Below are 24,928 nucleotides of genomic sequence, written 5' to 3' on the forward strand. Positions count from 1 at the left end.
ACAACAGAAGTTTTCTTCTGGCTTAGCACATCATTTCTTTACATCTAACCACACAATAGAGTGGCAAAACAGTTCCATGCCATATTTGGATGATGACTACAGACATCGTTTATTCAAAGAAGCCACAATAGTGTTAATAACTGGCGGAAACCTCAACAGAAATCAAGGTACTATTCTGAACAGTTTGTGGAAAAACCTGATCCTTTCCCTAAATCCATCTGAACTACAGCTAGCCAGTAATCACATTATGCATTTACAACAAGCACTCATGCGTGATAATGAATAAGAACAATAAGTCTTCTCATCTGTCACGCGACGTGTAACCTTAGCTACTAGATTGTTTACAATGTTTTTACGTTCCTTTCAATTTGCATTTACTAGTATTTTTATGCTTTTCCATCAACACCTTGAAAAAGAAAAGCTAGACAGTTTGCTAGCGAAACTGGTATGCAAAGAATGTAAGATGTTTGTACGCATTACAATATGGTCAGTATTAAAACAATAAGTTTGTATGTTTACCATTGTCTTTGTTTTTTCCAAGTTCATGACAAGTCCAAATCTTTTCCCTTCCTAATTTAACAGTTTCAATGTTTTTTGTAGTTCTCTTTTGCCTTTTTCAATAATAACAATATCATCTGCAAACCTCAGATTGTTAATTCTCATCCCATGCACTGATATTCCTTTTGCATCTTCCTTCATTTTATCCATTGCTCTTTCTAAATGTGTGATGAAAATTCATGGTGATATTGGGTCCCCCCCCCCCCCGTCTAGTACCTCTGCTAGTTTTAAACCATTTCCCCAAATCATCACCTATTCTAACTGCTGCAACTGCATTCTTATAAACATCTTTTAATATAGCTATGAGATTGACTACTCTTTAATAAGCTAATGCCTTTTATTCCTTTGTCGGGAGTAGGTGAGATCTTTAAACCCTATCCAGTTCAGTCTCCACTGGTAGCCAATCAGAGATAGCTGGCCCATGTCTATCACTAATTATAGATGCACCGATGAAGAGGCAAGCAAGCAAGTGCTGCCATCTCTTGGTACCTAACCCTAAGAGGATATGTTACTGTCTGAAATAATGTGGGTTCTGCAGTCAGTTTTCTTGAGTTTATGGGATTGACTACTCTGGAACCATAAATTAAAGATGCCAAGAAATTATATTCTTGGTTTAATCCTCTATCCAAGTGTAAGCAAAGTTTGCACCTGAAATAAAATCAGGACTGGGCAATTCGTATATAGAAGCTAATGACTTCACGTCCCTTGCCTTAGTATCCCATAATGCAAAGCACATATCAATACAGACATGTATAATACTATGCATTATGGGAAGGGCTATTACCCAGACCAGTTTCACTATATAAGTAAAGGGAAGTCTCCAAAATCTCAGGCAATCTCCCAGATCACTCTAATCTCAGCAGATGCAAACAATCCAAAGGATTATTCTACTCATATGTGATTCCACTCAGTGACATGCCCACCCTGCCACAAAGAGGAACCCTTAGCAGTGGCTCTGCCCAATGGCAGACTCCACCCCCCCACCACCACCACCACTCAGAGACCTGTCTCCAACTAGAGTCGCTCATATCTGAGGGAAAGGGTTCCCTTCCATGCTAGGGTGCATCAGTGAGAGCCAGACCCCGAAAGTGATACCAACAGCAACGTTACTAGCTTGCTGGGTGAAGCATAAAATGCTTTTTGTTTTCCCCTTTGTGTCAAGAAGCTTGATGGGGGGGGAGCATTATATTCGCACTATGTGAACTATGGAGTTAGCTCTGTTCTGCTGAGAGCAGGATTGCCTTGGGTCTTTTATGTTTGTGATGTTTGTGATAGTCATGTTCACTATAACTGGAAGCTTGTCTGATTAGTGGGTTGGGATGAGAGTGTGCCTTGCTGAAGAACTTTTCCGCATGGTCATGAAGGAGAGAATAGATGTCTGGGGTTCCGGTTTCTCTGTGGATCTGCGTGTTTCTGACAAACCATGGAGCGTCCAAGATCATCCACAGGCATTTGTTTTGTATCCTCTGTAGTTTCAGGATGTTAGATTTGGATGTGCGACTCCATGCTGGGGGATGCATATGTGATTACTGGTCGTATTACCATCTGATATAGTAACAGCTTGTTGCATGTATCCAATTTGCTGTTGCAGTTCAGGGGATAGAGTTGGGCTATGGTTCTGGATGTCCTTGTGCCTATGAGCTTGATGTGGCTGTTGAAATTTAGCTTTTTGTCTAGCTGTACTCCAAGGTATTTGGTTTCTGTCTGCCATGGTATCTTTTTTCTGAGGGGTTGAATGTCATCTTGGATGAAGGCTTTGTGTCTGGTGAATAGTATAGCTGAGTTTTTGACGGGGCTTACTTGTATCCTCCAGTCTGAGAACCATTTCTCTAGCTTTGTGATGATGTCCTGGAGACAACAGATCGCCATGTGTGGACGGAGAGATCTTGTCATTATGGTCGTGTAATCAGCATATAGGACTGTGATGGTAGTCCTCAGGTTCTGTGGAATGTCGGCCATGTAGATTGTGAAAAGGAGCCAACATGGATCCCTGTGGTACTCCTGCCAGGATTTGGCACCTAGTTGAGATGGTGCCATTTATTTTTATCTGCATGGATCTGTCAGTGAGGTATGATTTTATTAGATGGGTAAGGTTTGTTGGAATGTTGGCCTGAATGAGTTTGTAGAGTAATCCTTGATGCCATACCTTGTCAAAGGCCTTGGCAATATCCAGAAAGACTGTAGCTGTGTGAAGGTTCCAGTTGTATCCTTGAGTGATATGCTCCACTAGTCTGTGTATTTGTTGCACTGTGCTGTGTACATGGTGGAAGCCAAATTGTTTGTTTGGAATTATTCCTAATTGGTCTGATTTTTCTTGTAGTCTCGAGAGGATAATTTTTTTCAGCAATCTTTCCTAGGTTGGAAAGCAGGCTTATCGGACAGTAGCTTTGTGGTAGTTGCGGATTGTTTCCTGGCTTTTTTATTGATATGATGTCGGCTGTTTTCCATGCAGTGGGCAAGTGTTGTATCCTCAGTATTGCTTTGGTGATGTTAACCAGGTGCACAATAGCCTTTCGAGGAAGTAGTTTGATGATTCTGTTTGTAATTCCATCTGGACCTGGAGCTTTTTTGTTGTTTAGATGTTTTATGATGTTGGTTATTTCCATTGGAGTAGTGGGTTGATGCTGTCTGGTTTGTCTGTGGTCTGTCTTAAGGTACGCTTGACCTGCTGGTGGACTTTATATATATGTGGGTGATGTTTATGTTGTCATATGATGGGCTGCATTGTTTTTCTATTTCTGCTATGCTTCTGAGTTGTCTGTATCAGTGTGCACCGTTTTCCATGTGCAGTTTGCATGGGGGGTAGAGGGTTGTGTTTGGTGTGCAGGATCTTCAGAAATTTCCATATTGTTTGATCTTCTGGGTTGAGTGATTACAGTTTATTGTCCCAATCCTGATTCCTGTGGTTTTGAAGTGCTTTTCTGACTTGGTTGTTCAAGTTGTTCAGTGTTTTCTTGCCCTGTGGGGCTCTTGTGTTGCGGTATCTTTTCCTGGCTTTGTTTTTTGTTCTGATGAGGTCCATGATGTTTTCTGGGAGTTGTCTGGTTGGGTGGTTGGTTTTGGTGACTGCTTCTAGTGCTTTTTTGATTTGGTTTGTTAGATTGCTTACTGCTTCATCTATTTCTTCTTTTTTGTGGATGATGGGTACAGGGCCAATGTATTCTGGTAGGATTTTGGATAGCCTATCCCATGATATGAAGGTGTGCTGGGGGGGGGGCAGTTGGTCTTGCGTGCCAAGTTTGATCAGGATTGGGTTGTGGTCAGATGATAGTTCATTGATCGTCTCTAGTTGGTATTGATAACTGTTTCTAAGGATAGCTATGTCAAGTACATCTGATGTGCCATGAGGGCTGTAATGAGTGTGCTTAGTGGGTCCTGCTACCACAACTGAGTTAAGTGTTGAGTAGCATGCATCTACTTCTGTTGTTGGTGATGCTGAACCAGGCTGTGTGCTTGCTTGGCGTTTAAGTCTCCTGCTATGATGGTGGGGTCTGTGGTGCCAAGGACAGCATCCAGGTCTGCTGTCAGTAAAGGCTTGCTTGGTGAGTTGTAGGCAGCATATATCTTGATCTTGAGGCTTCCTGCATTGCTTGTGTGGACTCTTATTCCTGTAATTTCCAGGTTGGTAGTCTGGGGTTGGATATGGCATTATGGTGGAGGTACGGTTTGATATAGATGGCAGTGCCTCTCCCTCTGGTGCTGAGTCTATGGGTTCGGTATACATTGTGTATCCTCTCACTTTTGGGTTGTTAGAGGGTCTCAGGTGGGTCTCGTTGATTATTATTATGTCAGGGTTGTATCTGAGTGCAAATTACTGTAGTTCTAGTGTTTTGCTGGAGAAGCCGTTGGCATTCCAGGCTGCAATCAGAAGTGAGTTGGGTTTTACTTTTGTTTTATTCACTGTTGAGTGCTGTCAGTATGGAATGGATTCCTTGCGGGAATCTCTTTGTGGAGGATGATGGAGTTGGGTTTGTTCTGCTGAATTCCTGCAGCATTGTGACTAGCAAGGCAGTCAGTATTGCTGTGATGTTGGAGCCTATTTGATTTCTCTGTATTGGGTGGGCTGCTTCTGCATAGATCTTGGTGGGAGGTTGAGCCCTTTCCTGACTTTTATGGATAGGGTTTTGTTGGTTTGATAACTTTGCAGCTGAGATGCTTTGAGTGGTCCAGATTGGGGGAGGTTGGATGGGTCTTGTAGTTCCGTGATTTCTGGGGTGGTGGTTGCATCCTTTGTAGTTTGCTGGGTGGGGACCTCCACAGTTGGCTAGTGTGATTCTTGGTTTTATGCATGTAATGGTTCGATGTTTCTTACCACACTTCAGGCATCTGAACTCAGCTTTGCATAGTCTTTGGGCATGGCCAAACTTTTGGCAACGATGGCATTGCCCTGCTGATGCCCTTTTCCTGAGTGGTTCTGTTGTTATCTTAAGTCCACAGACCGCGGTTATGTCGTAAATTCGTCTTTGTATGTTCTGGATCTCAACTAATACTAATGGCATCGGTCGTTTATTGGATCTGAGCATCTGGCTGACTTTGATTGGTGTTATTGGTGTTAGACCCTGCTGGGTGAGGTCTGCCGCGATCTCCTTGGAGGTAATGCCTTCAGTGACACCTCTGAGTACAACCTTGAGATTTCTTTCGCTGCTTAGTGTAAAAGTGTGGTACTGTAGCTTGTTGTTGTCCATTATTTTTGTTATCCCTCTGTAGTCTGCGACTGTTGAATTTTTACTCCTTCATCGGTGTTTCTGGCCTAGGAGTAATCGATGTTATGTTCTCTCAGGTTTCGTGCAACTGTGGTCCATTTTTCTTTTTCACGAAGAATTACCGGGGGGACCTTTTCCTTTTTTTCCGGCACTGTTTATGAGGGTGTTTCGTTTTCCATATGATCATCTTTTATTCTGCGTCTTTTATTCGTGTGTTCTTCTGTGAGGTCTGCCTGACTGTGGTTCTCAGGTAGGGAGATGGTCGTGTTGTTGATCTCTTCAACTTCATCCTCGATATCTTCGGGTTCATCTGGTTTCTTCGGGTTCATCTGGTTGTGTGTACAGGTTTAGGAAACCTGGCCATTCCATACCGAATTTTTTAAGTAATAATTTAAATAGTTTTAGTACTTGATCTTTGTTTAGATGCTTCAGAAGATCATTAAAGTTATCCATGTCTATTCTGTTCGTTGTTAAATCTAGTGGGTGGTGATTGGGGAATTTTGCATAGGAGTGCAAGTAGAAATCCCGCAGGTCTAGAGACCTGCCAGCAGAAATTCTGTAGAGGATATCACAGATGCAAAGGACTGCCAGCAATATCGAGCGATTAGCTAAATGCGCGAAGCAATAGCAAATTAAATTTTACAAAACGAAGAACGCTTACCTCTATATATCATTCAAAAATCCAAAAATATCACTAATCAAAACGTGAAACTAATATACGCGAGCTACCATCATCACGCACATCCGTACTGCAGTTCACTCAATCTACAAACCATTCAGATACCTTATAGTCCTTATAAGGATTGGCTTAAAGGGGCGAAGCAAGAATGCTTTTCATCTTCCCCATTATCTGTACAGGACAGTGTAAGAATAAGATGTTATTGAGCTATTAAAGCTCTGATCATGGCAGGAGGGTAACAGCAAATCGAGCCTCAGTTAGAACTTCATTGACATCCATTACCCTCCAAGGGTATTAATCACCGTATCTCACGGTCGATCGCTCTTCTCCACCCTCCTCGTCTATAGGCACGAGAATAGTTCATTAAATATCCAAGTTTATCTGTTATACTACATTACCAACACTAAATTTACTTTCTCTTACAAGAAATATTTGCATCTTTAATTTTAGAAGAATACCTGTATCCTTTAAGTAGTCAAGTGAAATTTGTTTAATATTTTCTATGTTGACTAAATTTTAAGTGTTACATTTATGTTTGCAATAACAATGATATATAACATATTTAGTATGCACTGCAGTTGTTCAGTCAAATTTGCAATAACAATGATATATAGCATATTTAGTATGCACTGCAGTTGTTCAGTCAAATATGTTATAGTATTTTGAAAGTTTTTCCACTTGGTTATACTATAAATTAAAGATGCCAAGAAATTATATTCTTGGTTTAATCACCTTACTGGCCATTATGGATCAAATACGCATCCTCGTACACTTCGTATCCATCATATATTTCAATGTAATATCAATGGTATTACAATTTTAATATGCACTTCGCATCCATGATAACCTTGATGTCTATAGAAGTCTTGGCTGGTAGCGTGGTTAATCCTTTATAATTAAGGCAAGTGATGTGAAGTCATCAGCCTCTATGTACTAGTTACTGAGTCATGAAGTTACTTCACATGCAAATTTTGTTTGCTTAAACTTGAATAAAAGATTAAACCAAGAATATAATTTCTTGGCATCTTTACATTATTAGTATTGGCACATGAACCCAGAGGCTTTAACTACAATTTTTTTGTTTTTAAAAACCATTAAATACAGTACTTGTAATAAACTAAATTTATTCAGAGGTAGCTTGTTGTTTTACATTTAAACATCCATTTTGTCTGTAAGGGCTATTTGAATTGATAGCTTAATACATGGCAAGTATATATATATATATACATATATATATACACACATATATATAATATTTTCAGACCACAATAAGCTTCAAATGCTTTTTTTTTTTTAAATAGACATTCACATACTTGTGTAAATACTTCACATTCATCTGACTGCCATAGTTAATCAAACTTATTCAATATTTTTTATTATCATTTTTAATTCATATGCTTATATAGTGTAAATCCCCAGAATTATAGTTGCAAAAGTCTGACCTCCGATTGATTTTAAAAAAATAAAAATAAAATAACAATCACATCCAAAATGTTTTTTTTTTTTTCAATTATTCAAACAGGTATTTCCTGTTTCAGTGAAAAACACTATTGCTGAAGCAGTGTTGTAACTATATATATACAATGTAATATGATGACAGGTCATTAAAACATGACATGACAAACACCATCAAATATACCAACAAAGCAGCATACATTTCACATTAGATATTTTAGAACACTAATAGATCTTCAGTAAATATGTACATACATGAGCAAATAAATACAAAGCCTCTAGAGGAGAAAATTATACAAATACTCGTAATTATGGTTGAATAATGATTTTACCTATATTTCAGAAAATTACTGATATTTACAAATAGTTGAATTGTAGGATTTTAGATATTGCTACTTATCAGTCATCGAAAAAAATAAATGAAATAAAAATAAAAAATAGCACTAGTAAGTGAATTTCAGAAATAATTTTTTTTCTAAGTTTTGGCTACCATTTTATACACTTGATAAGCTAGTTATTCTAAGTATGCAGACGTCCAAGAGTTAAAATTTTAAGTAGTAAAAATGGTTTGTAAGAAGCAGAAATTCACAGAATTATGTAATAAAATAATACAGAATGGAGGGGTGGGGGAAATTCAAGAATCTATGAACTATCAAGCAAGTATTGTGTAAATATTAGTCTTTTAGAGTTCCAGCAGATGGCACCACTATCACTCCAAGTGTACAATAGCATTTATAAACTATCCACCGTGTAATAGTGACAACAGCAATTGATCCCATATTCCAACCACTTTTTTTTTTTAAAACAATAGTCACGAAAGAAAATACAATAGCCAATTTACATCTGAATTAATTGACCGAAATTTATTTCCTATTTTAAAATTACAAAACTAGGTTAACAAGCAGAAAATACGCAAAAATACGTTCACCGGTTTGCAAATTCTAAATCTAATTTTAAAATTCTTTGTAAACGAAGGATAATCTGATATCTATTTTAAAAAATAGTAAGCACTTAGTAACAAGGTCAAAATATAAATCTTTAAGCCCTCAAAATTTTTGGCACCACATTGTATCTCATTTCAATTGAAGAGAATAGATATTAAAACTGAAGTTTAGATTACAAAAGCGGTTAAGATCTCGATCATGCAAATTATATTTACCTAGAAAGGAGGAAATTATCCAGTATGTTTGTATTATAAAAAAACGAATAAGCTACTTATTTATGAAGTTATTATAGTAATTAGAAAAAAAGAATGTTTTGTACCTCCAGTAAAATCACAACGATGACATCACAATATTTTAACACATAATATGACTAAATTATAAGCACCTGACGACATTTTTTTTTTTTAAATAGTCCCTTTATCCATTCCATCACAGCTCACTATTTTGCCGTTTTCATTGTTAGATGTTTAGCAGTGAAATTCGGTATTTTTCTTTTCTGGTGTTGTGGTTCCCTGGGTCAGTTGCTGAATCTGGGCTTCCAATGCACGGTTCCTACGGTACATCTGTACGTAATTGAGCTGTAGTTGTTTCTGATAGCGAATCACTTTTTCTTTCTCTTCTAGCCACTGAACTCTTTCTTCTTCGATGTCTTCACGAGTCATCTCCAATTCTCTGCGTGCGCTGGCAAGGTCCAGACGCATCCTTTCTCCTTCTTGTTTCAGATGGATGATTAAATTGTTTCTGTCATCTCTTTCGACAAGATATTCTCGCCCTTGTGATTGTAAGTTTTGCACTAAGCCTTCTAGTTCTTGTTTGGTATGATAAGCATCCTGTTGTATTTTGGTCATTCGTTCTTGAAGCTCGACGACTTTGTTGTCCTTTTCTTCGGCCAATTGCCGACATTCCTTCAGCTGAGCTCTAAGAGATAACATTTCATTGACGCGAGATGTTTCGCCCCCTTGAGAGTCCTTCAGTTGAGACTTCAACAATGATATCTCTCCCGATTTGTGACACAGCGCCCATTCCGTTTCTTCGAGTTGGGAACGAGCTAAGACCAGTTCTTCTTGTAACCGTTGTACTAACACATCAGCCGCAGATTTTTCCTGGCGAGTTTGTTCCAATTCTGTCTGTAATTTCTTCTTCTCTTGCTGCATCTAAAATAAAATTGAAAATTAGACAAATTAGAAAAAAAAATTATTATTATAAATAATAACAATAAGCATAAGCTAACGCCTTTTATTTATTTCCTCATAGGGAGTAAGCGAGGCCTTTAAACCCTATCCAGCTTTTTTGCGACTGAGTGAGCAGTTCAATTGCCACCGGTAGCCAATCAGAAATAACTAGCTCGTGTCTATCACTAATTATAGGCAGCCACCGATGAAGATACCAGCAAACAAGTGCTGCCATCTCTTGGTACTTAACCCTCACAGGATATGTTACTGTGAAATAATGTGGGTTCTACGGTCTATTTTCTTGAGTTTGTGGGATGAAAAACCCGAGTTTTCCTGGAGAAAAAAACCTGATTGCCCGTACCAGAGATCGACTAACGAACCGGTCGAAGAAAAGCTTAGAAAAAGTTCAAGTCGGTGACTAGACTCGAACTTACAAGTCTATCTTCGTGCGGCCTAGCGCAGAGGATGCAAGCGTCACTGAACTATACAGACCTGTATTTATTATTTTATTTTTAAATTTACGTACGTAATCGGATTTAAATAAAATATATTAAATACAAATAAAGATGACTCTTTGTTTGTATATCCTATATATAAACATCTAAATTTGGACTTCCCAGTTTTATATGCCTATCCAGTCTGACTAGAAAAACGGACTACGTCTAGATCGATCTAAAATGTTTATCTCACGTCCTTGAGGACGTTTACTTTACAATCCCCTCACTACATCTGTCCATTTTATGCCCGTCATGGTTCATATAAACAGAAACGCTTGCATTTAACGGTATGCTATTAAAAATCTTTTTAGAGTGAAAATAAACGATAGATTGAAAAGAAGTAATTAATTTTCTGTATAGCAATTCGTTCGTCGCTTTCAAATATTATTTTTTTTTAACATTTCTCTCTCGTAAAATTTTAAAAATTTATAGAAAAAAATAAAATATTCTGAATTTACTAAAGGTTATATGGAGAAGGGGGAGGAAGAGAGTCTTGATCACTGTTTTTTTAAAAAAATCCGCTTATAGTAATGACCAAAACCAGAAACATTAACCTACCAATTGTAAATAACACTGAAATCTCAGTGTTATTTACCAGGGGAAAAAAAAAAAAAAAGTTGGGATAACATTGCTTGCCAAATGACTGTCATTTGCTAACCATACAAGAATGCGGCACAGTGGATTGGCAGTCATTCTTCGAGAATATAGCACATTATTTCTAGAGATTAAGTTTCACCATGTTTCTGAACAGCAAAAGAAGACCATGCAGGGTTTGTGTGCCAACAGGTACAACTTTCCCCCGGGCCAGTAACAGAAACTGGTTTGGATGATTCTCAGTCAGGTTCACAAGAGCCAACATATGTATGTTGGGCCACTGAACATTGCCCCATGACTACGCCTACAATTATTTTGCTGACTTTGCCTTCCGTAAACCGAATGTCATATTTTGTAAGCAACGGTCCTCGACTTCCTGCTTTTTTTTGTTGTTGTTTTCACGAAGTTTCTATAGTAACGGTTACATTCTGTAATCAAAAATATAACAATTCACCATACTACAATTGCATGGTTCATAATTTCTTGACTGAGTGCCGTGTTAATGATGTCCATAAATGTTCTTTTTTTTTTTTTTTTTTAACTTTCAGAAACCAATCATAAAAAATTGCTATTTTTTATGATTGGTGTCTGAAGAAATAATTTCAAAGTAGAAATGATTTATTTCTACTTTGACATCAGATAAATCAAATATATATAATAAACCGATTTTTTTAATGATTTGAAGCAATTTTAAGTTGACAGTTTCTTGTGTTTGTAACCTGGACATTTCAAAATCATTAGACTGTGAATATAACATGATTTCACACCATTGGGCTAAAGAGACCATTTAGATATTCTGTCCACAACCACAAAGACAAAAACTACTAAAAAAAACTCTTAGAAGGCGTAATTCTAATTTTAAATAATGAAAACATGAATTTTAAAAAAATCTAATACGTGATATCACTTAAATAATTGTAATATTATTGTTATAATGAACTCTCCGAGCCTCCGTAGCTCGGTTAGAGAGAATCCTTTGGTTGAAAAGAACTACGTTTGAATCCTCTAGGACGCCAAGAATCTTTGCTGGAAGGGTTAGTTAGCCAGTCTCATTCGAAGGTGGAAGGTTTTTCCACCAGGGGAATTTGGATTTTTCATCCCGCAAACAAGGAAAACAATTCAGAAGCACACGCAAAAATATTTTTAAGCATAATACTAGTGACGTAATACTAAATGTTATGCTTAAGAAAATCAGTTTGGGCAGATCGTAGGTCATAACAGATACTTACAAAGCCTTGAAGGCTGATTAATATTATACTTATTTATTTAGCTTTTATTAGAATGGATTCTACAATTTGTCCAGTTCCTTTTGTTCACCGAAAACGTAACAAAGATGTAAAATGTGTTTAACTTTGGTTTTATGTTTTTAAGGAGAAAACCGGAAGAGTCGCAGAAAGGCCAACAAATAAGTAGTTTAAAATTTGTTCCTTATCAGAGTGCTACACTTTCTTGAATACCACCCCTTCCTCAATAACACACACAAAGCGTATATCATTTAAGGATGACCTCTAATTTGTAATAACAAAAAAAAAAAAAAAAGCTGAAAGATTTTTTGTTTTACCAATTTAACATAAAATTTGAATTTAAAATATAAACAAATCCTATATATTGACGATACAGATCTTGCAATCAAAAGACCCGGGTTCGAATCCATCTAGGCTGTGAGAAACTTTAAGGACTTTCAAACAAAAGTGATAGTTGGTCTCATAAGGAGGTGGCAGGATTTTTCCCTTCAATAAACTGGTTTTTTCATTCCACAAAACAGACAAATGGTGACTTCCGTAGTCTTAGTCACTGTAATGCAAAACAATTCAATCACCGTCATGTCAGAGATATAGGATACGACAGCATCAACTAAATTCTGCCTATTCTATAGTAAGACACAATCTAAAGCTTACATCGTGGTACGTACTATTTTGAAATGAGAGCGTTATTGAAGTGGCTGGCTGTTGAACGTTTCTATTCACACTCCAAAAACGTACCAATTTAATAAGCAATTAGCATCTCTCTCTCTCTCTCAAAAAAAAAAAAAAAAAAAATCTCGTACTACGCTTGACAAAGTTAATTCATAAAATCAATGGGGTTTCTCACACTGGTAAGCCTTGTATTAATGTTTAATGAATCTATTCATCCATTGCGAATTTCGGCTGCATACAATGTATCCGATATAAAAATCTCTCGCTAAGTTCAACACACGACCGTCTTTATGGCGATGAGTGACTTAGAATGTATATTCTTGAAACAGTAAGAAAAAAAGAAGAAATACTCTGATATGCTAGCGAGGATTCGAATTAGAATGTTAAAAATTGCCTTTAAAAACTTGGAAAGCCCAAAAGGTAAAACGTAAAGAAGTTTGACACGAACTGTTTTCCGTCACCACCCACTCCTTAGTTAGCCAACTTCTACTTTAAGCTTATTTTGGAACCTAAGTAAAGGAGAATTTATTTATTTATTTAAACTAGTCACTGTCTAAAAATATTTCTCTTTCATGTAAAATAATTTTCTGCTCTCATAGTATCCAAAATCAACGTTTTTAAGACCATAAATATTTAAGAACAGGCCCAAGGAATGTGCACAATCTGTCAAAATAAATGAAAACATTCAAAGCAGCGGTTACATTGCATATAAGCTACTATAAATAACCCCCTCTGGTATGTAGCTCACGAGTTCGTTAAAATCGCAAAAAGAAAAATATAGATTAGGAAGGCATAAGGTGACATTCATTACTGAGCTAGTATATACCGATAAGATGAATGCATTCCCGTAAGTAGAAAGAGGAGAGTTAAAAAAAAAAAAAAGAAAGGAGAAAAAATGTACTTGCCTTCTTCCCTCCCATAAAGAGCCAAATTTAAATTCAGTTCTCCTAGATACGGTTTTTTTTTTTTTTTTTTTTTTTTTTTTTTTTGGAATCAATGACAGAGGCATACGGATGATGGGAAATGTGCCATCAAAAGTTTGATATGGCAATCAGTGCTAAAAGAAATATTGAAATACTTCATGTTCTTTATAGACTTATACGTCGAACGTGTGCATTATTTTTCTTTTAAATGAATGCAAACAGAATACCTATTGTATACTTTTATTGAGCAATTGAGCGCTGGGACAAAATCGTTGTATGCTGCAATAAAGATCGGATTAAGATAAATTGAGAAAGTCTAAGCTATGTTCTACTTAAGAGACCCCCCCCCCTTCCTTCTATGAGAAGAGAAGAAAACAGTCAAGTCAACTACTACTGGATATTAAAAGTCTTAAGGTGGGCTTACTTAGCTTAAATCCAAATCGGCCCTGGAGATAAACATGTTACAATTCAGAATTAGTGAATCGTGAACTGGAAGAAATCCCCTAAAAACAGCCCATTTTCACAGCTAATGCGCAATCGAATAGACTCACCTGATAGCTTTGTACTGCCAGCATGTGTTCCGCCTTGGCTAACTTCTGCTGATTGTTCCTTAGTTTGGCTTCATACTGACCTCGCAGCCGGCGAATCTCACGATGCCAACTCTGTTCTTTTTCTTCGTACACTTTGAAGATGACCTGTTCGTTTTGTTCTAGCGTTTCCCTCAAGTAGGATATTTCGGAATCTTTTTCACGCAGCATGGCTTCCAGATCGGCCAAACCACTATCGCTAAGTGAAGGAGTGTCGGGGAAATGATCCAGTTGAAGAGAAGAACCCATGTGCGACAGCTTTAAGCAGCTATCTACCGAATAGGTCATGGAAGGGCGATCGTCGTCCAGCAGACTGGGTAAATTATATGAACTACCTGACCGAGCTTCCGACTCCGAAGAATATGGACTGGGATGGGTTGAGGTGCGGGATGTAACGGAGGAAGGACTGGAATAACTGTGTGTTATAACCGAAGCCATCATAGGCTTGCAAGCAATTGGCCGAATTACACTTTTGTTCTAGAAAAAAAAAAAAAAAAGAGAAAATTTTCAGCAATTGCTTTATGCAATAGTAGGAATATTATTATGTAAGTATTGTATTCGACACAAAAAATTATATTATTTATCTTTAAAAATTAAATTGAGCTTACAATAAAACATGAAAAACTTGTAAATTAAAATAAAGAAATGAGTACATGTCTCTTTATACAATTCTGTTAATTAAAGTATGTAGAGCAATATAATATTATATAAGCAATTATTCCATAAGTCTTAATATTCCAGGTGGCGCTTGTGCTATGTGTGTGAGCAAACGAAACAGATTTAGAAATGGAATTTACGCAAATATGCTTTAATTTACATTGTGTTTGCATTCAGTCGAAGGAAATGGGAACTTCAATGCTTAAACCTTATTCTACCTGAAAGTAAGTATAAATTTTATATTAAATAACCAAATTCCTAACACATTTTATTATTTTCAAAAGGGAATATAGGCGAGACTTTTTTAAGCCCTAACTTTTGAAATTATTGTATTCTGTCTTAAAGTATAGCTCAAGGATGTATGTGAAAACGCTAGTATTTAATACACTGAACTTTTAAGGATAAGAAGGGTTTTTTTTTTTCATAGGCCGAATGGACAAATACTAGTTCGTGTGTAACGCTAGTTGAATTATAATTTATAATGAAAACATAGAACAAATACATAAATATAATTATTTATTTTTCCTCCCTAATCGAGAAGGTATGACTTGCTCTATTCAGTTGGAAGACCCTTGTTCTAGGCGGCTCCCACCTACATTGCTAAGAGTAGTTTAGTAATAATGCGCCCGCGAACCATTTCTGAATTCAGGGATAAATTCTAGTACAATTTTAAAACCTTATGCAATTAAATATTAATTAAAATTACGAAATTAGAGAGAAGAGAAAAAAATTAAAACTGAGGCAGGAATTATTACGTGGGATTGAAAATTGCGTTATTTTCTGCTTTCAAGCTTGAAACATGGCAAACGATTTCACAAACCGGTTTGCACTTTTCTGGGAAATCACTTATCTGCAGATGGAGCATTCTGGGAATTCGTTACAACAGAAATTTCAGTACAATGAGTACAACTAGAAAAATACACGTAATTGCTAGCGCAAACGAAAAGATAACGTAAAACTGCATCGTGAAGAATTATTTTCTCTCTCTCGTTCGATAGAACGATAACGGATATATAAAAAGCACAAGTAGTGGAACGATTTAAATGCTTGTAGGAGTTAAATAAAATAGAAAGTTTAAATTTTAAACTTCCACAGCAGATCTGTTAATAAGAATAGATGGCCTGTAACTGATATTTTCGATTCAAACATCAAAGTATAAATTGTGTTAAAACACATGCATCAACCTTTCGTAGCTAAAGCACCTCACCTGATCGGCCAGGAACCTAAGCGAAGCCAACACTGTCACCTCCATGATGTGTCACTTGCGCTGCCTAATTCCAAATGTCCTCAACTCCGACACTGAAGAAACTGCCCACATCAGTCCCCGGCATCCCTCCACGGGAAAAGACGAAGTTGCGGTGCGTTCGTCCTCCAACGCAGATGTGAGCCATATCCGAGGTCATCGACACCTCGAGAGAACGACATCGGCTGTTTCCTTTGCGCGGTTCCCTATCGTTAGCCTCCTGCCCTAGCATCCACGTAGTGCCGTATCGCCAGCTGAACTGTTCTTACGTCGCGTTCCGGAACCTGTAGAGCTGGAACGCAGCAGTAACCTCCCCTTCCGCACGCAGCGCCTGCCGGCCAAACGCCGTGTTCAAGCCAGCCGTGGCCGGAGGCAGTACGGAGTGGCCGCGGAAGTGACAGCCCACAGTGGAGAGAGAAGATTCAGCCCTTTGGGCCCGTCAGTCGGCTCGAGGGGCGAACGAAAAGGGCCGTGTGAAAGTCGGACCGAATACCACGTGAACGGACTCTCGCCGCTTTGCGCCCGCAGCCACAGTAGCTACTTATGGCGAAGGTCGTCCGTTATCTTCCTCTACCTGCTTGCTGGCTGGGCCGCATCGCAGAAGGTTTTGCTTGCTCACGTGGGAGAGTTTGACCGCGAAACACTGTCAACAACTTCCTATTTGGTGACTGTTTTTAAACATGACTTAACTGCTCAGGACGAGCTCTGACAAGTCTGTTTCTTCCCGCTTTTCATCAGTCATTGCAGCTGTAGTCGGTTCGGTGAATCGATTTATGTATTTTATTTTATTTTTTTATGACTCCCACCTACAAAAGACTTTTTTAGCTTTTAGGTAGTCTTAGTATGAGATAGGCTAAGGGTTAGACAACCCGGCTACCATGATCCAGAAACTAAATATGCGACTTTTTTCAAGCCATTTCATGCCTCCAATAAGCAATGGAAGTCTCACACCGGGCGACGATTACCATGCATAATAAAGACTATTTAATAAATAATAAAATAAGCAGTTCCTGATTACTCCAGTTTTTTTTCTATAAGTAGCCAATTAGGAATCTAGTTCACTCTTTATTTATTATTTACTTTTTTACGTAAAAACGCTCAACCAATTCTTCACAATAACGTATAATATAGATCATTAAAATTAAACGAAGTAGCAATTGTTATAAACGATCATACACTATCTCTCATGCAACAGAGGATAGGACTGTTAAATAGATTACTTACATAGATAAATAGATTAAATACATTATTCTTCCTATTATAATCTTCCTAGGTGTAACTTCACGTACTCCCACAAACCCTGAAATAGTGGAAACCAAGTTAGTTTAATTCTGAAAGTTCCTCTAATGAACTCTGTGGTAAAGGTTGCCTTAACTTGCCTGCAGTAATCTCATCTCTTTACAATTATTTGTTGCATTTGAAGTTCGTAAGTTTAGAAATTTTCCAATTTCTCCGACGAATTAATACGTTTTTTTTTTTTTTAATTCATCAGAAGGTCACTCGAGTGTTCGACCCTTAAAGTCACCACAAAAAGAAAAAAAAATACTTATCATAGTTAATTATAAATACGGGTTTGTCTAGTTGATTATATAATAACTCGTTCGCGAGAGTTTTGGCGTGCCTGCTTTAATGAGGTCCGGTATGTCCCCCCAATCATCCGACCCCCCCACTACTATCAACAGGGAAGAGGGGGTAAAAATACGTACGTACCTGTGCTCCAAACACTCCGCTAACGGGAGCTAACTTGGGCGGACTGTTGTGAACATCCATTTCCTCATAGACGTGGGCTTCATCATTCGTATTGCCATGGTTACTCGTAACACATATATTTGACAAACATGTGGATGGTGAGCGATGTGTTTTCGATGAGTCATCTGTATTTGATGGTTTGTTACAGCCAGTCTCTACCATTACCGGCTGACGCATTATTGCTATTAAAGAGATAAAAATAGTTTTTAAGTTCACACTAGTAGACAGTAAGAAATCCTAATAATAATGATAATAATAATAAATACGGTATACAGAATTAGCTTTGAAGCACTTCTCCAGATGCACACCAAATTGGCCCAAGGATTACTAACAATCTGTGCTTCAGGTTTTAAAGAGGGGAGGGGGAGTTAATTGTTGAAGGTCTGATCAAAACAGTACCGGAACTAACTTTCTTTCTCTGAAAACCATAACTCTTGTGAACTCAGTGTGCTGCGTTTAGTGTTGCGTCAGAATGGTCCACGTCCACCAGTAGAGTCAGTATTTTAGCACGAGTCGCATTTCGTGATGTCGGAGAATTGGGAACGTGTGTGCAAACATTGATAAAATGGCAACACATGGAACTTCACCAGATGTTTCTTGATCATCATAAAATGTATTAATGCAAATGAATTTGGTGATGATGTAGTAAGCTGGTTTAAAAAGAACGACGATCATCCATCGAAAATGACGAGTATCCTGGATCTCTTCACACTATTAGGATGACTAGGATTACGGCTAAGACTGCAGGTCATTATATTATGTCTTTTAACTGCGGGTGTTCTTCTGCCGATCTGCCTGCTATGCGTAATAACAAACATTGCCACCTCTTTAATATATGTAATTTAATGAGCAGCGACTGAAGACGATACTTAAATACGAACTTAAGCTACAGTTTTGGTTAAACTCATTATCTCGCAAGTGAAATGCCTCCATGTTCACTGATCGTGCTTTCTTATAACTATTTCTTCTACTGAAATAAGCCCTCGAAAGGCTAAAGATTTTACATTGCTTTTACAAATAATAATAAAAAATAAATAAATAATATAATATAATAAATGCTAGGAATATCTGTAGTCCTTCAGACTGATAGAAATAATGATATATTGGGTTAATTACAAGTAACTGAACCTATAGTATATTATGTCTGTTAAATTCTCTTACGAGGATCAGAAATCATAGGAAATTCCCCCCCCCCCCCCCCATTTAGCAGTGCCAAAACTACGTCGGAAAAGATGACACAAGTTCTACAATCACTCTTATTCGAACTGATAAAAATAAAAACGGCTGAGGAACCGAAACTAAGTAATCATTCTGATTTCTATAGCTTTAGTCTTTATTAGGCCTATTATTACATGATACCTCCAAGGATTTATCAAGTTTAATATTAACTCCACACGCGAGAGGTCTGAACGCTTACAACATGAAAGTGTCATGTGTCGACAAGTGATCAGAAAGAAGATCCGTTTTGTTCTGTTACTTTTTTTTTTTTCTCGGTTCCAAAAAGAAGTACTGCTTAGTTCCTCTTTCAGAATCAAGGCAATGTAGCACTGTGTTCTGCCGTAATCCTAGACTGGCACTTTTCCAAAATCTCTGTAGAAAGTTGCAGGCACATTGGGAGGATATCACTATGAAAAGCACTGTTTAAATAAATAAATTTAAAAATATAATATTGCATTCCTTGCACGCCAAGAACTTTTTAAACAACTCGCATGACTGAAAAAGAAAAAAAAAATGGAAGAAAAGAGCCAATTCTGATATCCAGTAGGGTGCTAATATACCCTCATTCTAGTGCAAACTGCTGTTTTTAGAATTTTGTTGTCAGTGCAGTCAGAAAGCCAATGCAATTAGACACTGAATTAGCCGATATTCTTAGCAGCAGTGAAGGCCACCTGAACGATATGTATGTACTGGCTTACGTCATAAGTACAGTTGCGAGAAACAAGCTTCGAAGTATGTGTTTACAAAGATCAACTCTCCCGCACCTCTAGATTCTGCGATACGATACGATGTGGCCACTGAGCAAGTAGTTCATGGTCAACATAGCTCGAAAAATCCGCAAGCATTAATAGAAGTTAGAATGAATGCTAAATTTGTAATACTTAAGTAGAGTGGACCCTTGAAACACTGGTTTGAACTGCGCGGGTCCACTTATACGTGAATTTGTTTCAATAAATATATTGGAAAAAATTTTGGAGATTTACAATTTGAAAAACTCAGACGAACCGCGTAGCTTAGAAATACCGAAAAAGTTAGGTATGTCATTAATGCATAAAATATGTGTAGATACTAGTCTATTTTATAATTTACTAAAATATACACAAATCTATTATAAAAACTTTATATAAAAATTTATCAAAACTTACACAGACCGTACATGGCACCATTCGCAGTCGAGAAAAATATAAACAAACGTAAAGATGCAGTATTAAATCACAATTGCATAAAAATAACTGTTATTAATTAGTTAAATTTAATTAATTAGCATACAATTAAAATTTTATAACGATTCATTCATTAGTGTATAGGCTAGGCCACCATAAAGCAATCATATGATGATTCTTCGTTATCAATGCATGAATCATTACACCTGTAAATAAATACGAATTTCTTTTTCGCATTATCTTTTCATCTTTAATGTCAAGTGTTAGTAATACGTATAACATCCACAGTGTTTTCTATCATATAAAACAATATTGATGTAGGTACTGACAAACAGATGATTCATCTTGTATACAGACGACGTAAAATCACGGTATCGATAAATACATGCAGCATTGTAAATGTTTTTGAGGAGTCAAAAGTTATATCCGGATTTTCGACTGCGCAGGGGTGGTCAGCGCCCCTAACCCTCACATGGTTCTCTCTCTCACACACAAAGAAAACTGAGAGGAAGGAAAAGGGGGGGGGGAAGAGATTGTTTTAAGATGTATATTCTGTTTACGAAAAGCAACACGAAATTGTCGATTGATATGAAGTTGACAGCTGCTGATAACTTTTGCTTCCTTCATCGGATTGAAGACTCATAAATTTCGAATGTTCCTGTTCCTTTTGTGAAAATTACCATTCATGGTATAACCCAAAATTAACTGTTTTTAAGCTAGTCTTCTCCTAAAAGAAAGCAAATGAAACGACGTGTTTGTCCTTTGAGAGAACGCAGAACAGCTTCTATCGCCATGCTATAATAAAATTCAGTCTTACTGCTCCTTAGTAATACTGTTAGATGTAAACGATAGATGTTAACTTGATCAGTTTTTTCATGGGATTCTAGATCTGCAGACTTTTTTTTTTTTTTTTGTATTTGGTAAATATCGGAAGGTACTGGAAATGACGTCACGATTAAAAATTGGTAATTTAGCTTCGAATGCTTTGATTAGATGTTCTTAGCAGCAGTGAAGGTCACCTGAACGATATGTATGTACAGGCTTACGTCATAGGTACAGTTGCGAGAAACAAGCTTCGAAGTATGTGTTTAGTAATTTTAAAATATCTCTTTCAACAAGACAATTATTGTTAACAATAACTGTCTTGTTGAAAGATTGTCTTGTTAACACCTTGCAGTTTAACATTTAATTTATTTAAATGTAAACACAAATCAGTAAAAAACATTCATTTCGAAAGCCAGTCGACGTTCATTAATTGATTGTATTTTCAATGATTTTCTCATTATGTAAAAAAAAGTCTGACTTCATCTAAACACTCAACAAATATTTGAAGAACTTTCCCACGACTTAACCATCGGAAGTTGTTGTACATAAGTAAACCATTGTACACCGAGTTTACCTCACTTAATAATTCTATAAATTTTCGTTTATTTAAAGCGCGTGCCGATATAAAATTGACCAATTTTGTTATAATGCTTAGAATATCTTCTTGAAACTAGCCTTTGCGCATAAAACCTGCTGATCTATAATACAATGAAAACCCAGAACTTAATGTCCAATATATTTGGTAAATAAATTGACGAACCCATTTTCCACTCCAGTCATACTGCGAGCACCATCAGTAGTTACTGATACAATTTTAGAGGGATCTATATCTCTTTCAGCAAGTGCATTTACAACTGCGTTGCAAATATCTATTCCTTTTCTTATCAATTATGTTTATCAATTCTTCTTTGATGTTATTCCCAACACAATAACGAATAAAAATTGCTAAACGAGCTGATCCAGTTATGTCAGTACTCTCAAGACAAAGAGAAATTAAACCAGAAGATTGTATATCTGTTTTTTGCTAATGAGTTATATTTTTAGCCATTTCTATGATTCTATCTTTCACCGTGTTTCTAGCCAAAGGCATATCTTTTATTCTTTGAATAATTTTTCCCTTGTTTTCAAAATCTTCAAAGAGAACTGGTGCGCATTTTAACCATGCTTCTTTTATATATTCCCCATCACTAAAAGGTTTCCCGTGTTTAGCAATTACATTTGAGGAAAAAAAAAACTAGCAGCAGTTATATTTGAACGACTGCCGATAAATTTCATTAGGGTTGTTGACTGGATATTCCTATTTTTAATTGCCCGAGCAATAAATTCTTTCTGTTCGTCCTTGCTTTTCTCAAGGAGCGATTTATGGTTTGTCTCATAATGCCGTTTTACAGACAACGTTCTGCACACAACTGTCCCGGAACATAAAACGCATATTGCTTTATTGTCTTTATTAATCATGCCATACTCTTCAGTCCACCATCATTGGAACTCTCTGATGCTTGACTGTGATAATTTTCGTTTTTTATTTTCTCGAGCCATGTTCGGTAGAACTGTAGCAAAATAATTCACAACTTAAATCAAATGCATTTTTTATAGTTTCAAAAAAATCAACATTTTATTATATGCCTAAATTAAATTATCTTTATAATTCCCACTTGCCGCTGCATATTTCTGCCTACTGGCAGATGCGCGGTGCGAAATGCATAATGAACGCACGTACGATTAGAAAAGGGAAAAGTCAGGGAATCCTAAGGATCAGTCGTTCTCAATTGTTTCAATTCAATTGTTTTTCAATAGACTGTATTTTTATTTATTCTTACTGTATTAGAGGGCTAAGTCCCAACAAACTTACTCGTAAATACTATTCCCATTTTTTTAAAGTTCATACATTAAACTAACATAAGTATTAATATTATATAAATTAAGTGGATATTAAATCCAACATTATTTCAAAGCCGACTACAGTAACTATAGAATTTTCGTGGGAAATTTGTATTCCCGTAAGATGTCTGGTCAGATTTCGCAAGAAACGTCTATAGCTTCTGTAGTCGGCTTTGAAATAATGTTGGATTTAATATCCACTTAATTTATATAATTTTGTATCGCCGATGTGAAGCCTTCTGGCTATTTATTTTACGAAATAAGTATTAATAATTAATTATGGCATAATCATAAAGAGTATTAATACCCTTAATGTAACGGTGTAGCATGTCGACAAATATAAAAGTACGCATTTAAATTAGTTATCAGTCACAGAACTAATGCTACAATATTGTAGTTTCCTCGGGCCAACATCATTAAATTAACTTCTGGTAAGTTTTATTGTATCCCTGAAGAGACTTTTGCAGTCTGTGTAATATATTTCTCAACAAATAGTGCAATTAGAGACAGCTGGAATAAAAACGGCGTCTAACTAATGAATCACATGTACCCTCTCACAGAAACTACGCTGTATAGGCAAGCAAAACCATATGTTGCACCGGAAACACAGTATCTAACTAAAAGGATTGTCCAATTTTTCAATTACATGAAATAAGTATTTCTTTGATTGCATTTGAAATTCTCGATGTCATTATGACAGATCAGAGGCTAACTTCAAATAAAATTCTACCACGAATTGAAACATGCCATATAATGCTTGTGTGAGTTCCCCCTTCCAGCTCAAACGCAAACAAGGCAATAAAAACCAATCATGGGTTGAAACTTTGTGTGAGTTGAGCCCGCCGGTAATGAGAAGTTCTGTGGGAACAATAAACGGCACCCCGTCGTGAATGTCTTAAAACTAAGAAATATATAGTGAATGTTGTTATGACAGTTGTAGATATTATGGAATTCGGTTGAAGAGAATTAATATTTCAACTCAAAAATCGTCGGTTCCATTTGTCTTTGGGTCGCGTGATCTTTTGTTAATACCGCACCAATCAAATTCATGTCTTCATAGCTGCTCTCTCCTGTAAAACAAAATTTAACTTGTATGTATTGTAACAATTTAAAAAAAAGGCTGAATAATTTATAAACATATAAAAGGATATCACATGTAAATCGTTGACGTGCCAGCAAATTTCTCGGGCGTGCCACCTCTGGCACGCGTGTCATAGGTTCGTCACTACTGCCATAGTCTATTGGCTATGGGTTCGCATTGGGTGGGGGGGGGCGTTGACACTCTCCACTCGGATTATACCGGCTATAATCGGATTATGGAATTAAAGTTGGATAAATTCAATCCTTTTTATATTAATAATGTACAATCAACACATCGTCAACAGCCCTTGTAAATGTGTAAAACAGGGTTATGTAGAGAATTTTGTTTTCCTTTCAGAGTTCCTTTGGCTCAAATAAATATTATTCTACACAACCAATATATAAGTACACGGCTTATATTAAAAAATTATATTAAAACGCGGCTCTTAAAAAATTCACGCGGAAAGTCCAAACCAAAATTTTACAAAATAAATATGTGAATTCTAAAAAAGGTATTGTTGTTCATTTTCGAAAATCACAATTTTCGAAAAAACAGTAGGTCCTTTAGTAATAAATACTGGGGGGGGGGGGGGAATGATCCAGCACTGCTCGGGTACTTGACGCAATGGGATTTTCCATCACTGTTTCAAAATATATTTTCCAAGTCGTACAGACATAGATACGATTTCTTCTTCTTATAGTCAAATAAGAGGCAATAAAAATGTTTGGGATGGCAGATCAATTGCATAATTTTCTTTATATATTATATATTAAGGAATGCGAAGAATCGACCTGAGCTTCTTACTTAATGTTCAATTATTCGTACTCTCCGTGAGTAAGTATCTGGGAAATGAACGAACGATGGTGGGCTGTATTCGGTATTGGCTTAAATCAAACAACATGATGATACAGTATGATTTTCATAAAATTTCATACTCGTGGGTCGTCATGTTTTCGTCAGGGAAGCAGGGCAAAGTCAGCTGTTGGAATAAACTCGTACTCAAGCTCAGCAAGTATTCGCGATAGGCACTATCAACCGAAAATAATTGGAACGGGCAGAACAATTAGAGAAGTGGCACATGGC

General features: G+C 36.8%; 1 protein-coding gene across 2 annotated transcripts in view; it reads right to left on the reverse strand.

Moving 5' to 3' along the window:
- Positions 1–7,056: 7,056 nt before the first annotated feature.
- Positions 7,057–24,928, reverse strand: part of LOC150106835 (leucine zipper putative tumor suppressor 2 homolog) — a 42,820-nt gene continuing 24,948 nt past the window's right edge. Inside the window, exons 2-4 of one of the 2 annotated variants that reach the window (XM_090392746.1) lie at positions 17,639–17,859; positions 13,993–14,505; positions 7,057–9,493 (exon numbers count right to left, since the gene is read on the reverse strand). In XM_090392746.1, coding sequence (XP_090248872.1) covers positions 8,807–9,493; positions 13,993–14,505; positions 17,639–17,854 — 1,416 coding nt within the window. In that variant the 5' untranslated portion in view covers positions 17,855–17,859 and the 3' untranslated portion in view covers positions 7,057–8,806. Of the gene's footprint in view, positions 9,494–13,992; positions 14,506–15,892; positions 16,253–17,638; positions 17,860–24,928 lie in introns of those variants that run through there. The other variant, XM_090392747.1, reaches the window with a different exon arrangement.

Source organism: Typopeltis vanoorti, chromosome 5, assembly GCF_054136105.1.
Source record: "Typopeltis vanoorti isolate ZY-2024b chromosome 5, IOZ_Tvanoo_1.0, whole genome shotgun sequence".
Lineage (NCBI taxonomy): Eukaryota > Metazoa > Arthropoda > Arachnida > Uropygi > Thelyphonidae > Typopeltis > Typopeltis vanoorti.